General features: G+C 52.5%; 3 protein-coding genes across 11 annotated transcripts in view; 2 read left to right on the forward strand and 1 right to left on the reverse strand.

The window, feature by feature from the left end:
- Positions 1-3,436, forward strand: part of GIT2 (GIT ArfGAP 2) — a 33,943-nt gene extending 30,507 nt beyond the window's left edge. For 8 of the 9 annotated variants that reach the window (XM_040607587.1, XM_040607553.1, XM_040607526.1 and 5 more), the window contains one exon: positions 652-3,436. In XM_040607587.1, the coding sequence (XP_040463521.1) occupies positions 652-864 (213 nt within the window). In that variant the 3' untranslated portion in view covers positions 865-3,436. The remainder of the gene's footprint in view (positions 1-651) is intronic. The other variant, XM_040607580.1, reaches the window with a different exon arrangement.
- On the reverse strand, positions 3,262-10,974 carry LOC121094259 (trichoplein keratin filament binding). Its single transcript, XM_040607628.1, has 12 exons — positions 10,736-10,974; positions 10,044-10,245; positions 9,731-9,787; positions 9,126-9,194; positions 8,176-8,349; positions 7,565-7,677; positions 7,191-7,257; positions 6,726-6,898; positions 5,662-5,743; positions 5,238-5,423; positions 5,004-5,147; positions 3,262-4,310 (listed from the first exon to the last, which is right to left on the reverse strand). The coding sequence occupies exons 1-12, from the start codon at positions 10,912-10,914 to the stop codon at positions 4,278-4,280; spliced, it is 1,479 nt and encodes a 492-aa protein (XP_040463562.1). The 5' UTR covers positions 10,915-10,974; the 3' UTR covers positions 3,262-4,277.
- Positions 10,975-11,914: 940 nt separating this feature from the next.
- LOC121094267 (glycolipid transfer protein) lies at positions 11,915-15,103 on the forward strand. The gene is made up of 5 exons (XM_040607639.1): positions 11,915-12,070; positions 12,948-13,009; positions 13,323-13,456; positions 13,779-13,929; positions 14,303-15,103. Exons 1-5 carry the CDS (start codon positions 11,968-11,970, stop codon positions 14,483-14,485), a joined length of 633 nt encoding a protein of 210 aa, XP_040463573.1. The 5' UTR covers positions 11,915-11,967; the 3' UTR covers positions 14,486-15,103.
- The last annotated feature ends 889 nt before the right edge of the window (positions 15,104-15,992 follow it).

Genomic DNA, 15,992 nt, shown 5'->3' on the forward strand with positions numbered 1-15,992 from the left:
TGGAGGCTACTTGCATCTAGCCTGAGGAGTCATGTGGTTATATGGAAATTTTGCTAGGCTCATCACCCCCTAGTCTCCCTTTTGAGTGCTGTTGCCTGGATTTCTTACTTGCAGGTATGTTTAGATTTGTTACCCATCTACCAAAGCGACCGGTTTCTTCACAGCAAGTTTAGGGAGTGAAATGTCCACGAGTTTAAGTTTTTATAAAGTCTTATCTACCTCTACAAAACTGCGAGGAAAATCTAGTGCTGTTGTGTCTGCCTGAACAGATTGCTTTGTGCATGCCTTACCCTGATGTCAGCCAGGACATGGGCTGGGTAGCAGTAAATGGGCACTAGAAAATCTGTATGACAACTTCCTAAATGAGAGAGCACGAAGCAGTATTCCCTGTGTGCTGCCTGGCAGCGGTTTGAAATGTCCCTGAGAATGAGGGAGGAGAAATTCCGTGAACATGTTTCATCCGCCCCTACCCCACGTCTCTGCAGCAGCGATGGCTTGTAACGTCTCCTACAGCCCAGGGAAGTCTGTGCAGAAAGCTGGGCTCTAGCAGCAGATGTCCCGTATTAAAGAACATCAGTACCAGCTAATTAAAAACGACCCTGAAATGATTTTGTTGTTCTGTCTAGTTCAACTTCTCCTTCCCTTTCCCAGAAACCCAAATCTGAACTGGTAAGGACTTCTTTGCGTCTGCTGACATCTAGTGCCTACAGACTCCAATCCGAGTGCAAAAAAACCCTTCCCGTGGAGACCTGCCCTACGACAGACATCCAGCTGGTCACGCAGCAAGTTATCCAGTGCGCTTACGACATCGCCAAGGCTGCTAAACAGCTGGTTACCATCACAACCAAAGAGAACAACAACTGAGTCGCACTTGGCTTTTTAGTCTTGTTTTTTAAAGGTTGGATTTCAAATACAGGTTGGAACTATTCAAATTTTTATTAGAAAAAGTAAAGGGGCAAGAAACTTTTTTTTTAAAAAAAAACACCTCAGTATTATTTTTGCATGTTTTCTAACAATTTTATGATTAATTTAACCCACTGCCTTATTTTGTGCCTGTGTTGCCAGTTTAGTTACAGATAATAGCATGTTGCAATTAGCTATTGAGCCCATATCACGTACCAGCGTTGTATCAAGCTCTTGCTAGATGTTTCCTTGGGGCCACGTTCTGCTTTCAGATATTGCTTGCAAAACTCCTGCTGAAGTCAGCTGCAGGTATCAGAGGGCAGAATCTCACCTCTGGTTTGTCTGTCCTGGAGCCTCCTGCGCTGTGATGCTGCTGTCCGAGAAACCTGCAGCGAAACAGGCTCTGAAGGCTCTGGCATTATAACTGCTAACCACCAGGAAGAAGGTTGTAGTCCTGATAATGGAGTACAAGCCGAATATTATCTGTTCCCATATCAACTGTTGTGCAATAATATGTTTTTAGTCTGCTAAAACAGTGGTAGTTGTGGGCATCGAAGCTTGTTACATGTAACTGTACACGGTCTTTGTCACTTTACCTGTTTTGGAAGGAATTTGAAGCTTAGTAGTTATTTCTTTTAGTTGTCACTATGCCATTAATATATGTTTGATGTTACTTTAGGGCATTAGTGGTTAAAATATTATCTTTTGTTTCAGATTTAATAATTCATTCTTAAGTTTCCTACGGAATTTTTTGTCATCTTCAAGGCACAGTCTTGTTTGTAGCAGCATTGTTCAGTAATTCAAGATGCAATTTCGCTAAATTCTGTGATGATTAAAAACACAAAAAAGGCATTTAGAAGAGTGCCAGTGCAAAAGCAGCTACGTCTGCCATATCATATAACCTCTGTACCTCAACATATCCAAATGTGAAAAGATTTCTTCTACCTAGTAAGTTTTACGCAAATCTTTCAAAATTTTACAAGCTACATATGGAGTAACCCACACAAGGCTGCCTGTCAGAAAGGTAGATGGGTAAAAAACATCAGTGTTTCAGGTTTTTTCATGTGCATAACAGTGCAAAAAACTTCCAAAAAATGTGTCAGTCCGTAATTTCAAAAATGAGAGGGTTTGGGGGAGTCTTAAATTCCATGGGGGTGGGGGGAAATCACTAATTTTTGCCTCTGCCTGTGTTGCATTTGGAAGCGTGTTGTCATTTTCAAGGAGCTGGCCACAGCAAGACTTTAGAGCGGTCTTGTAGTCAAGAGCAAAGTTAGGAAACTGCAGGAGCTGTGACATGGCAGCAGTTGATTAAGCAGGTTTATTTGACAGGAATGTTTGTGTCAGAAATGGCTATCTGCTCTTCCCCAAACAGGGCTGTAGTCTGCCAAACCCATAAACTCTTCTTCCAGGTTTGCTGGTGAAAAACCTCAGGTGAACAAACGAACTAAAGTTCAGTGGTTAGTTCCTTCTCAAATCAGTGTGTGTTTATATATACATAGAAACACACACAGAGTCCCATAACACTGTTGGATTCTTCTATGTTGTCATTAGCTCCCTTTCAGAAAAGTAGTGCAAGTTTAAGGGAGTAAAGGAATGGAGAGAGCAGATGACAACCCAGTAAATTAGTGTTCTTCCTTGTGGGGTTTCTTATTTCCTTTCTGCATTTCTGAATTCCAGAACTGTCTCTCAACTCACAGGAACACAGACAGGCTGGGATTAAAACTACAGAAGACACTTGTAAAACCTGCTTCAAAATTATGCTACTGGCACTTAAATACATTGATCACCTTCTAGGAACTCTTCCTTAAATTGGCATCATTGAAAGGCAGCGCATGGTATTTGTAAACGGGACACCACTGTATGCTTTTCTTTAATACACTTTGGAAACCAGGTAAAGTAGGGTAACACTGAATTATGTTTTATCAGTTGTTTAAACTTGCCTCTGTACCAAAACAAACAGACACTTTGGTAACAGCAAGCCCTTGTTCCAGCTATGCTAGCTCCAGATTTTGTAAAATCAACCATTTAGCTATAAAAGCAAGGCCAACCCACAATTGATTTCCCACTCTTACTTTAAACAGCATTTCTGCATCACCACTCCAGAACCACAGTGACTGTGGCGCAAGAGAAGTGATTTTTCTGATGTTCTTAGTGAAACAGGACATGGTCTGAGCACATGCTGATGTGCTGCATCAGCTCTTTTTGTAAACGGGCAGAGTGGTTCAAAACCAAGGGTGGAAGTGAACAGTAGTAAATAGACTAGCTCTCAGATCATACAGCAGTGCTGGTCAGGAGCTTTATAACACCTGAAATAACAAAGGTGGGGTTTTCCTTTTATGCCTAGATCTCATCTTTTTCCCCCCTGTAAACAAACTTGCTCTTTCTTTACAAAATGCTGCATAGGAAAGTAAACATTTTTTTGCCTTTTTCCAAAACTTGTATTTATCAGTGTCATTCTGTCTGTACAATATTTTTACTTAATCTTTTGTTTACAGTATTACTATAAAATGCTAAAACCCTTTTGGTATGGGAAGTTACTTGAGCTTATTTGACTGCTGGTACTCTGGAAACCTTTTCCTAGATCTTTTCTTTATAGTCAAGTAAAGCACGTGGTGCTGAGATGGGGCCTGTCCCTGTGACAGGACCCGACACACCAGCTAAAGCACATGGACTGACTTTAAGCTGCAGTTGCTGATGATAATAGCAAGGAATCAAGTGCAGTCATCAACTACAACTCCCCTTCCCTCCTCTTGTTGCACATTGCTTATGTAAAGAAACAAATGGTTGTGCAGGTTGCAATTATTATTTATGAAACAAGTTAAACACAACATTTAATGAAGTCTTCAGCACCTTATGGATAGGAACTGGACACGTTAAGAATTACTGCTGCAGCACGTCACCTATCCAGTGCAGTGTGCATTATGGATTGACTCCTAAAAGCCACCTTCTCAGAGGTGGGAGGCTGACATTTAAGTAGCAAATGCAGTGCAGAGCAGTTTATAGTTTGTGTTCCACAGGAGGCACAGATTCTTTCCTGATTTAGCTCCAAAGGTCTCATGTATTTGCTGTGTTGCCCCAGGGTAGCACGTACTGAAATACATCACAACTCCTGAACATGGAGAAAGTGAAGCAATGCAGTCCTCCAAGGATGTTCATACCTCCACGGTCTTGCAGCCAGTAGAAGTTTGCTCTTGCGTTCAGCTGGGCTACAGCTAAATATTTTCACAAATGCACTGTGTTGCGTCTCGGCATTGTTGTAGACTATTCCAAAGCCACCATTAATTTCAAGAGTTCCTTGACTCTTCAAAAGTTTTCTTTCTGTAGTCTGCAACTGCATTTAGTGCTCCTTCCTCAGGTGCAAAGGACAAGAATCCTCAGGTCCATGCTGCCTTTGGGTAACTGTAGAGCTAACAGGGTCAAAACAAAGACAGTAACTGCGTTACGGGCTCTAGAATTAAACTTCCCTAGACCTGCTATTCAGCATGCAAAGGGGGTACTTTGCCAAGGTCAGAGTATCTTCCAAGAAAAGGCATCAGTATGATACTTTAAGGTAGTAACAACCTCCTTCCAGCCTTCCCTGACTTTAGTAGCTACCGTCTAATAAATGACAGATGTGTGAGTGACTCTGTAGAGTAGCCTGTATTTTAGTATGCAGAATACAATCGGCTGGGCAGGTGGTTTAGGTAGGGTTACCCAAATTAATCTTCATTTTTAGAGCTAGACAAAGCACAACAGAAGACATTGGGCACCTGAGATGCACTGTACCAACTGCATGAATGCAGCTGATAATGCTGAAAATTATTGGAATAACATCTGAGGCAGTAGCAACATGTCTGCCTCAAAAATTATTTAGAAATTCGGACCTAAAGCATCCATATCAGCAAAAGAGAAAAGCACTTCGTAAGAACTGCAGAGCTCTGTTAGAAATGGCACCGGGGCAGGAAGGCCCAGTGTTCTGCCCAAGTGCTGTGTGGCAACTAAGGTGCAGATTTAGAAACACTGAGAATTGTGTTTGGGTGATGCCGCTGCCCTCCTCCTCCCTGGGCTCGCATGTCGGGGTGTGCCAGATGTACAGGCTTCCCCTTACTGCCGGTACCTACCCTGCTGCGATAGCCTTGCTCAGCCATGCGCTTGGCCTCCTGCTGCACTAACTCCTCATAGCGCTGCCTGGCTGATCTCTCCTCTTCTTCCTCCTCCCTCCGGCACCGCTCCTCCTCCTGTTCTTGTAGGTGGCGTTCTGTCATCTGAGCACAGAGAAGACAGGGCTGTTACAGCAAGATCAGACACAGACCACTGTTCAACAGCTGGGTGCACATCTGGAAAACGTGCCATACCTGCGCCTCCAACTCCTGCCTGCAGGCTGTCTTCAGTTCCTCCTCCTGCTCCTTCTCTCGCCTAATCAGTTCTTTTGCCTCTTCAAGTTCTTTAATCAGCTGCTCTCGATACTTTATAGACTCTTCTTGGGCTCGTCTGTTTAACTCCATCTTCTCTTGGATCTGGCGCTGTCTGCCTGCAAGGACCTTTGTGAAGCGAGAGGATTAAAGGAGACATTAAGTCAAGAAAGGGTCCAGCCTCAGAAGCAAAACTGGGGAAATCTCAGTGCAGATGGTTAAACTGTTCTCAGAAAACGCATCAGACAAGCAGAAAAAATTCTGCCCTGGTTGCTGAAGGCTGTAACCCTCTGGAGGGTGGAGGGTTACAGCTGGAACAGTGGCTTCATCGAACCAAGAGAGGCACCTAATCAAAAAAGGTCATCACCTCATTCATCAGGCGGTCTCTGGCTGCCTTCTCTCTTCCCCATTCTTCTTCCCTTTTCTCCCACACTTTTTTAGCTTCTTCTCTAAAGGAGAGAGGAAGAATATAGTTTAAAAAAACCCTGTATACTCCATGGGCATAGGCGAGCTACCCTGCGCTTCAGAGAAGCACTTGCATTTCTCTTCAGATTTGATGGCCGGCAGCTAGTGTATCTGCCCCACCGGTGCTTATTTCAGAGAACTGCTCTGATCTTCCCATTACCAAAGAGCAGAAGGTGACTCACTGAAGGAAATGCTGGTTTGCAGCAGCACTTCTTGGATGCACCAATCTGCCACACCCACGGCAGAGCCTTGGGAGGAAGCCTGCCTCTTAACAAGGCTATTACTTCACGCAGGGAATCAGTAGTTTAGGGTTTTGCTGGAAAAGCTGAAAATTTTGCAAATCTTTCCTCTGCAACAAAGCCTTTGAACTAAAACTTGATGGTAGCATGCACCGTCCTGTCACCAACCTAGATGCTCTGTGCGCTGGGGAGAGTGTAAGTAGAACCTGAATGAGGAACCTGAGGCAGATTTTATCTACATACAGGCCCCCAGACACAGAAGGAAACCGCAGGTTTTGGAGTCACTAAACTAAACCCTTCGGCATCAGTAATGCGGAATCATTGAAAGTTGGTTACAAAGTAGCTGGAACTAAAAGGTCTTTCTTGCCATCTTTGTATTACTACCTTTTTTTTGTTACTGAAGCTGTTGCATTAGAGCTAATGCAAAATTATGGACTAGATCTTGGGCTGAGGTAGTTGAAAAACAGCCTCAGATTTTGATTCTGCCCTGGCAGAAAAGCTTCAGGTCTGTCTGTGGTGGCAGGCTGAGCACCTATCATGGTACTCTGCACATGGACTGAAGGGGCAGAGCTCACTTCTACTGCAGCATTTCCAGAACTGCAAGGCCAACCAGTCAATGCTTCCTAATGCCCACTCAGATTTAACACAAATGGAGCTCTGCCAACCAGGCAGGAACACTCAGCGCATGTGGTCTCTTTAGATGATGTTCAGAAGTGGGCAGACCCACCTGAAGAAAGTCTCTAGCTCTGCTTCCCTCTGTTTTTCTAACTGGAGCTGTTCCTCAATGACGTGTTTCATCCATGCGACATCTGCAATAGCTCGTTCTCGTCGCGCAGACTGGCGGTGCTGATCCTCATCTTCTTTCTCGAGGAGGGCTAACAAGATTTGCCTGTCTATCTCCTTGAGAAAAACCACAAGATTAAGAACTATTCAGCAAGATTAGCAACTATCCAGCCTGAGTGGAGGGCTACTCTACAAATTACTGGTGACAGTGTCGAGTGCGTGCTCAGCAAGACACTCAGTCTGCTGGCTTCCTCATGGTCCCTTTGCTCCAGCCCCGTTCACAAGCTGGAAGGGGCTTCCTAATTAATTATCCGTAGGCATGAGGCAGGCACATAAATGAAACACAAAGACCAAGTTTTTTCAGCGCACAGTATCTGTAACGTATAAATCAAGGGGTACTTTCTCTTACCAGCTCCTCCTGTATCTGCTGAGCTCGTCTCTTTAACTGGGCATGGCACTGATGCCTCAAAAAGCGACTGAAGGAGAAAAAAGAAAACATTCAAACTGACTCCAAAGCCCTAAGTTATACACCAGCAGAAGGTACATCTATGACAATGGAACTTACAGGCAACAGAGGTACTTGCTACCACTAACACGAACAAAAAGAAGTGACAGCACCAATGAGCTTGCTCATTGGCTGTTCTGGGCACTTCCATCAAAACCCAAACATTTACAACCCAGTGCTGCTATCTGAACTATCTCCTTGTGCCACAAGTACTATGGCAGATACAGGAACAGGTTCTAACCAAGCCCTGTGGAAACAAGCTACACTCGATCTCATACCCAAGCTCTTTCTTCTTCTGGCGCTCTTCCATTTGTTTCCTTTCTTCCTCCAAGTTCTCCAGCTCCCACTGCTGCTTTAATAAATTCTCTTGTTCTTTTTTCAGCTTTTTTGCCTGAAATAAAACAACAACAAAGAAAGAGTCTTGTCAGAGACCTAGGACATCCCAGAAAGCATGTTTGTACCACAGTTTGCACCCCATTCTGCTCCTCTGCAAGAGTCAAAATCCTCACTGCAGTAAATACTCCACATTAATTTAATTTGTGTCTCGGTGGCTCACAGCACAAGGCACACTGTGAGGAGCTCCAGCTGACAAAGCCTTGGACCTGAACTTGTCACACTCAGAAGTTTCTACAAATCTGTTTCTCATCTGGTGATGCACAAAGGGGTGCTCACGTTTCCAGAGGAGCAAACAAGCTACCAGAATTCAGTTAATACACCAGTGTTCAGGGGAGGGGTCTACAACACTAACATAAATTATGTCACAGCTAACTTTGTTCCAGGTTTAACCTAGCAGAAATCTAGAGGGAAGAGGTCAGGTCAGGTCAGTGTTGCTGTATTTCCAAGTGAAATAATTAATTTTCTTCTCAAATGAGGAGAAACTAAAGATTACCTCTGTCTCCTGTAATTTCAGTTCTTCTATTTGTTGAAGCAACATCTCCGCTTGCTTCTTCTCTTCCAGCCGACGCTTCTCTTTCTCTTGGCTCATTCTTTCCAGCGCTTCCCTTCGTGCACGTTCATACTGATTTTCATAACGTTTTTTCTCTTCAAGTTCGGTTGCTTCTTGCTTTCCAAACCAAAAGAAAACACAGCATTTAAGGTTAGTCTAATGCAAAGAAACAGCCTCTGGCTCAGGAAAACCATAAATCAAACGCCTGCCAGCTGACATGAATTGGGAAAACACGGAACAAAACACGCTAGGAAGGAACACAAGGACAAAACAAAACTGACCATTGCCTGGAAATGGCCATCAGTCTCTACACAGGACCCTGCACAGATGTGATGCTAAGCACAGGTGGTCTCACAAATACATTCAGATTTTCCTATTACAACCTAGATGATTGTTTTAGTTAACTCTGAAATGTGTATTTGAAGGCCTTTATTATTCTTTCACACCAAAATCGCTGTATTCCCATATCTAGTACGTGAATATTCAATAGTGAGCTCTTGCAGCTTTGCACTGGCTCTGCACTGCAGTTCACCATCAGTTAGACGAGCGCCCAGTGCCACACTGAATCCCACAGCCGACAGCACTGGATTTTCTAAGAGGCAGATAGCGTGTACCCCATGGCTTCGTTAAAAAGCATCCTTCCTGTTAGCTCCAGTCATTCTGTGGACACTGGAACTCCCCATCACGTGCATGAGCACAGTGATCTCATTATTTGCTTCAAGACTGATATGAGGAAACGAACAAACAGCCAGTTCCTATTCCTTCCACATTCGAGCTATGCCTGTACAGAAAAGCAGGCTGGCTGCCAGCCAGGTCAAAACACACTTCTACATATTCATGCGTTTCAGGAGCTGGCCCTAGTGACCCGTAACACCTGGGCTACGCCAGCATACCTTGGCTTTTTGGATTAGCTGATCACCCCAAGCCTCTGTCACATGCTTCCTGTGCAGGTCCGACTCCACCTGTAGACAACAGTCGTGGCACTGCCATTAGTGCTAAAGGCTCTCCTGTCCCCCAGGATTTACTGGACTTTCTGGAGCAGCATCTGGTCCAGCTGTAGCCCCAAAGTCCAAACAGGATCTGCCTCTGCAGAGGCACGTTTCTGGGTGCCCTTGGTGCCCACCAGGTCTCCAAGATGAGGGCCAATGTCACACACCAGTTCTGGGAAGCACTACAGTGACACCAAAATAAGAGCTATGGCGGCTAGGGCACCATGGATGAGCAGGTAGATTTAAAAAGCACCTGAGGTATTTATATCATGGGCACTGAAAACCTGCTCTGCACCAGAACAGCCTTCTGACTGATTTAAAAAAATAGCAGCTTTGGGAGGACTTCTTTCACAGTTAAACCATTTCACTCTTTGCCTTTTGCCTATAAGAACTTGGGACAATTGCCATGATCCAAGATGTATGCCAACAGCAGATATATGATGCTTTTCAAGTTAAAAACTGGTTTAGTAAGTGCAAGGCAAAGGGGACTAAAAAGAAAGTAACGTCACCTCACAGAGCTCAGCGTTGTTTTTCTTCCAGTGCTCGTACAGCAGCTGCTCAGCAACCTGGAAACATGAGAGTTGGGTTCTATCAGACCACAGAAAGCTCCCACACGCCAAACCCTCCCAAAGCAGCCATTAGCTAAGAGCACCAGTGCTGAAAAATGCAGCGTGGGGTCTTCTGCTGAGCCCCCCCGAGTGCAACCGGCACACCTAAAGCAAGGGAGCAGCCGTGGCCAGCTCACTGCTGGGAGATGGGGAACAAGCCCCGGGCTGTGGGGCCTGTCCCGGCAGAGCTGACGGGCCCCGCCGCTCTCCTCACCGTCCTCCTCCGCTCCTCCCGGCTGGCTCGCAGCTCCTCGCACCGCTGCCGCATCCCCGCGGCCCCCGGGCCGCCGCCCCGCCGCTCCCGCAGCTCCGCTGCCAGCGCCTCCCGCTCCTCGCCGAGCAGCCGCCGCAGCCGCGCCCGCCGCTGCTCCAGCCGCGCCGCCGCCTCCTCCGCCTCCCGCCGCACCGTCGCCGGGCTGCGACACACCCGGCGTCTCAGGGGGGGAAGCGCCTGCCGGCGTCCGGCCCCATCATCCAACCTGAGCCCGGCTCCCCCAACCCTGGCCCGCCCCCCCCGAAACCCCAGCCTCCCGGGGCCCGGCCTCTCCCTAACCGTGGCCTCCCCCCAGCCCCGGCGTCCCGGGACCAGGCCTGGCCTCCCGGGAGCAGCCCATCCCCCCCATCCAACCCCGGCCTCCCAGGGTCCGGCTCTCCCAACCCCGGCCCGCCCCCCCAAAACCCCAGCCTCCCGGGGCCAGGCCCTACTATTCAACCCTGGTCTCCCGGGGCCCGGCGCGGCCTCCCCCCAGCCGCGGCCTCCCCCCAGCCGCGGCCTCCCGGGGCCCGGCCCGGCCTCCCCGCAACCGCGGCCTCCCGGGGCCCGGCCCGGCCTCCCCCCAACCGCGGCCTCCCGGGGCCCGGCCCGGCCTCCCCCCAACCGCGGCCCCCCCGGGGCCCGGCCCGTACCTGGGCGGGAGGGCACGCGGCGCGCTCCACCGCGCCTGCCTGGCGCAGCAAATGGCAGCCCGAGCGAAGGAGCGGCTGGCCAACTCCCACTGCTGCCGGCTCCGCGCCTCCAGCTCCCGCCGCCGCTCGGCCGCCCATTGCTCCGGGGCCCGGCCCCGCGCCGCCCACCTCAGCGCCATCGCTGGCCCCCCTGTTCCAACGGCGGCCGCCCGGTGCCATGGCAACGCTACGGGCGCCGCCGAGGGACACGCCACGACGCGCTTCGCGAGAACGGCGCGGCGGCCGCTCGCAGCGCGGGGCGGAGTGGGGGGGGCGGGCAGCCCCCGCTGCCTCCCGGCGGTACCTCCGCGCTCCGCCGCGCTAACGCTCACGGCAGCCGGGGGATTTATGGCGCTGTAAATATTTCAGGTGGGTCAAAGTTTGGCGCTATCTCTGCCGCCCTTAGCAGCGGCACCGGCCCAGGCTCACCCGGGCCACACCGGGGCCGGGCACCGGCTCGGGGGGGAGGGGGGGGCCGGTCCCCACCTGTGCCAGCGCCCAGCCACAGATCGCTATCGCCCCGCCACCGGTTCTTCCAGTCTAACCGGTAAGAGCACCGGGTTTAGCGCCCTGTCACCAGTAAATATCCCCCCTACACGGGCAGCTGGGCCTTCCTCCGCCCCCAGCCCCCCCGGGAGTCGGTGTCAGGTTCCCCCCCCGCCCTATCGCACGGGTGTGTGAAATGAATCTCCTCCGCCTCACTGAGCCCCTGCTCCTCGTGAAAAATTTATCGGCCTTAAATAATTAACGGGAGGCGGCGCCCGGCCAGGGCAGGTAAACAGGTGGCGTAAACAACCCCGGCGGCGGATGCTCTGGGGTGTGAGTGTGTACGTCCCGGTGCCCCGGCAGGGCCCGCGGGCAGTCCTCACCGGGCCGGGCCCGCAGTGGGGGGCTGGGCTGAACTGAACCGAATCGGGCCGGGCCGGGCCCGCAGTGGGAGGCTGAACCGGGCCGAGGGGGGAGCGGTGAGCAGCGCCGGGGAGGTCAGCCCGGCCGCCGCCGACAGCAGCCCGGGAGCTCCGAGCACAACATGACCCCGCCCCTCGCGTTGCCCACGCCTATTAGTCCACGCCCCCACTCCCCGATTGGCAGGTGGGAAGGGGGCGGTGCGCGGCTATTGGTTGGAGCGGCGGGGGCGGGGCAGCGCGCTGCCGGGTTGGGCGGCGGGGCCGGTGCGGAGCCGGGGCCGGGCCATGGCGCTGCTGCTGGAGCACGAGTTCAAGCCGCTGCCGGCCGACAAGCAGATCGAGACGCTGCCCTTCCTGGAGGCCGTGGCGCACCTGCCGCCATTCTTCGGTGAGCCCGGGCCGGCCGTCTGCGGGAGCGGGAGCTACGGCAGGGCCCGACCGGGGACTGGTCCCGCCGCCGCGCCCAGCTGTGGCCAGGTGCGAGCAGAGGGCCCTCGGGCCCCGCCGGCCCAGGTAGCCTCTCCCCGGGTCCTGGGTGCCCCCCAGGTCCTGGGTGCTTGCTCCTGGGGGCTCCCCCCGTTCTGGGCCGCGTGTGACCACCCAACAACCCCCCGGTAGATGCTCACCCCGGGCTCAAGCTGCTCCCGGTGCCTGGTACCTCCCGGGGAAGCAGCCTGGCGGGGCCGGGGTTGCATCACGGTCCCGTCAAACCCGCCGAGCAGCTCCATTGGGAAACGTCCCACCGTCCCGGGGGCCCCACGCCCTGGCAGAGCCGCCACCACAGCCGAGCCTGGCTGCCTTCTCCTGGTACACCCCGGCCGGAGGCACGGCACCGGGCAGGCAGCTCCCGTGGATCCCACCCGTGGCCGTTCAGCCCGTGTCGGGGCCGTGGGTGTGTGCCGGCATGGCTGCCCTCGTGGCACGCCGGCCGCTGCCCTCCACAATGTTGCCTATTGTGTGACGGCTCCCGGCAGGACTCGCCGGGCAGGACACGGGGCTGCCTGCTGGGGGACGGGCAGAGAGTGTCCTTGTGCCCGGCGTGCTGCTCCAGAGCATGGCACCAGGGCCCTGTCCCGGAGCCAGGGGTCGGAGGGTCACTGGTGAGGCCACAGCGGGAGGCATGGCCGTCCTGGTCATGTGCAATGCCTGAGGAGCTGGCACGTCTTGGCTGGGGTTAAGGTGAAGCTTGTTGGTTATGACACAGCACTTTGGGGTGTCTCCTGTGTCCCCTGATGGTTAATTGTCCTCCCTCCTTGTTTCCACAGATTGCCTGGGGGCTCCCATTGTCTACTCACCCGTCAAAGCAGACCTGACTGGAAATATCAAGGTAGGAAGGGGTGCAGGAGGGCTTGGGGGGGTGAACCCCTGGGCAGAGATGCTGTGGGACTAGAGAGGCAAAACCTTTGGGTTTTTGCTTCCCGTGGGGGCTTTTGGGCTCAGCAGCAGCTCGGCTGGGTCGCCTGTGTTTGTTAAAGGGCTCCCTGACAAAAGCACCGTTTAGCAGCCGCAGTGCTCACTGCAGGCACCACAACGTTTCCCCACGCCGCAGTGGTGAGCACCAGCCTGGCTGCTCTCCGGTGCCACCCGCTGCTGCTCTGCCCAGCACCTCCTGGGAGCCAACCTCCCTCCTCTGCCCTCAGAAAATCCGGGCGGTTTATGACTCCAACCCTGCCAAGTTCAAAACTCTGCAGAACATCCTGGAGGTGGAGAAGGAGATGCATGGCTCAGCCTGGCCCAAGACAGGCGCGACACTGGCGCTGATGTGGTTGAAAAGGTGATTCACGGCGTTGGGTGCTGCTCCAGGCTGTGTCCCGGCATGTGGGGAGCTTGTTGGAATGCTGGTTGGAGTCTGCTGCGGGGACCGTGGGTCTCCCTTCGGGCTGGGGCTGGCTGGAGCAGCGTGAGGTGTTGCGGTTTGGGGAGCACAGCCCGGCATGCTGGCTACGCGGGGAGGAACATGCAGGGACAGGCATCAGCTCTGTGAGGGGGGGTTTGCTGCCAGGGCGGTGAAGTTTTTTGGGGGGCTGGATGTGCCAGGACAGGGGAGGCCTAGCAGCATCCCCTTTCCCACCCCAACACCTCCGCTCTTCTCACAGGGGCCTGAAGTTCATGCTGGTGTTGCTGCAGAGCATCTCCGATGGTGAGCAGGATGAGGAGCATCCGAACCTCATCCGAGTGAATGCCATGAAGGCTTACGAGATTGCGCTGAAGAAGTACCATGGCTGGATGCTGCAGAAGCTCTTCATGGTGAGAGTTTGCATCCCCACTGAGGAAAGCAGCTTTTCTTTAAGCCCAGCTGCTCCGTTAGCTGCCCTGAGAAGTGATGCGCTTTAGGGGAATAAGGGCTTGGAAACATGGGAAGCTGCTGATTTTTTCGGAGCAATATTCCCAGGGGACCCTCTCTGTGCATCCCTGCTTCTCCAGGGGTCCAGCCACCATACCCAAGATTGTTCCCAGCTGTCTCCGAGCATCCAGAGACCCTGTGGCATTCGTGAATGATGCTGCAGGGTCTCCGAATGCTCGGAGACGTAGGGGAACAACTCAGACTAGGGTCCTGCATGCCACGTGGGGAGAGCTTTGGGTCTGCGGGAGCCTTACAGCTTCTTCCCCTCTTTTATAGGGCTCAGTCTACGCTCTTCCATACAAATCAGATTTGCTGAAGGCATTAGAGAAGGGTAAAGAAGTCAAAGAGGAAGAAAGCATAGAGAAGATTCATCAGTTTCTCTCGAGGGTCACCCCCATTCTGGATGCAATTTATGAGATGTACACGAAGATGAACGCCGAGCTGAGCTACAAAGCCTGAGGCTCACACGGGACTGGCAGGGCTTAAATAAGGTGTGATGGGTGCTACCTGTGTCTTAATCACTGAGGCAGCCCGGGCAGCTCCCGGCTGTCAGGTGACTGATTCTTGTCTGGATCTGCAGTGGATAACCTGTTTTCTAAAAAAAAAAATATATATAATAATATATATATATAATTTTCTATTGAGAATATGGCAATAAAACCAATTGTACCCCATGCCATCGTAGGATTTCCCAAGCTTTTGTACTAAAGAGGAAAAACAAGTGTTTCTAGTCCTTCTGCTGTGGTACGGGGAGTGAAGCAGCAGCATCCCACCGATGCTGCCTTGGCTCCGCCCCAGCTCTCAGATGGCACCGCTACCCACCGTGTGCCGACGACGGGCACCCGGGGGAGAAACTTCCTGAATGATGCCAGCGGCACCCGTGACGGAGGAGCTGATGACTTTCCCAAGTGACCCCAGCTCCTCCATGGGAGTGAGCCCCTGCTGCCAGGACCTTCCCAATGTGGGGTTTGGGGGACACACACATGTTGCCTTATTAACCGACTGCCTTACGGTACTGCCAAGCCCCGTGCTGGTGGGGCGGGGAAGCAAAATTTAATAAAAACTCACGTAACCTCAGCTTGGGTGGCTGTTTCGGGGCTGTTCCTTGGACGGGCTACTCTGGGGAGGGTGTTTTGGGGTTGTTCCTGGGGGTTCTGTTTCAGGGAGGGTTTTTTTTGGGGGGGCTGTGCCTAGGCTGGCTGTTTGCAAAAGTTTTGGGGGCTGTTTCAGGGAGGATGTGCAGGGCTTGTTCCTGAGGGGGGCTGGTTCAGGGAGGGAGGGTGGGGGGGCCTTTTCCTGGGGGAGCTGTTTTCAGTAGAGTTTTTTTGGGGCTGTTTCAGGGTTGTTGTTCCTGGGGATCTTGTTTCAGGGAGGGTGTTTTGGGGGGTTGTTCCTGGGGGGGCTCTTTTGGGGAGGGTGTTTCAGAGGGCTGTTCTGCTGAGGGTTTTCAGGGCTATTCCTGGAGGGGGCCTGTTTCAGGGAGGGTGTTTTGGGGAGCTGTGCCCAGGGGGGCTGGTTATGGGAGAGGTCTTGGAGCTGTTCCTTGTGGGGGCTGTTTTGGAGGGCTGGTTTAGGGAGGGTACTTTGGGGCTTGTTTCAGGGGCTTGTTTCTGGGGGGGGTCTGTTTTAGGGAGGGTACTTTGAGGCTTGTTTCAGGGGTTGTTCCTGGGGGGGAGCTGTTTTAGGGAGGGTATTTTGGGGCTTGTTTTGCAGAGGGTGCTTCAGGGTTGTTCCTTGGACAGGTTGTTCCAGGGAGGGTGTTTTGCAGGGGCTGTGCCTGGGGGGCTGTTTTAGGGAGGGTGTTTGGGGGGCTGTGCCGGGGGGGCTGCGTCAGGGGGGTGTCTGGGGGGGCCCGGGCGGTGCCGGGGTCGGGGCCAGGGCCGGGCGGGGGCGGGCGGGGGCCGGTCCCGCAGGCGGGTCCCGGCGCTGGAGCCGGGCCGGGGAGGGGCCGCTCTCCCGGACCGGC

The sequence above is a fragment of the Falco naumanni genome, chromosome 1 (genome assembly GCF_017639655.2).
Source record: "Falco naumanni isolate bFalNau1 chromosome 1, bFalNau1.pat, whole genome shotgun sequence".
Taxonomy (NCBI): Eukaryota; Metazoa; Chordata; class Aves; order Falconiformes; family Falconidae; genus Falco; species Falco naumanni.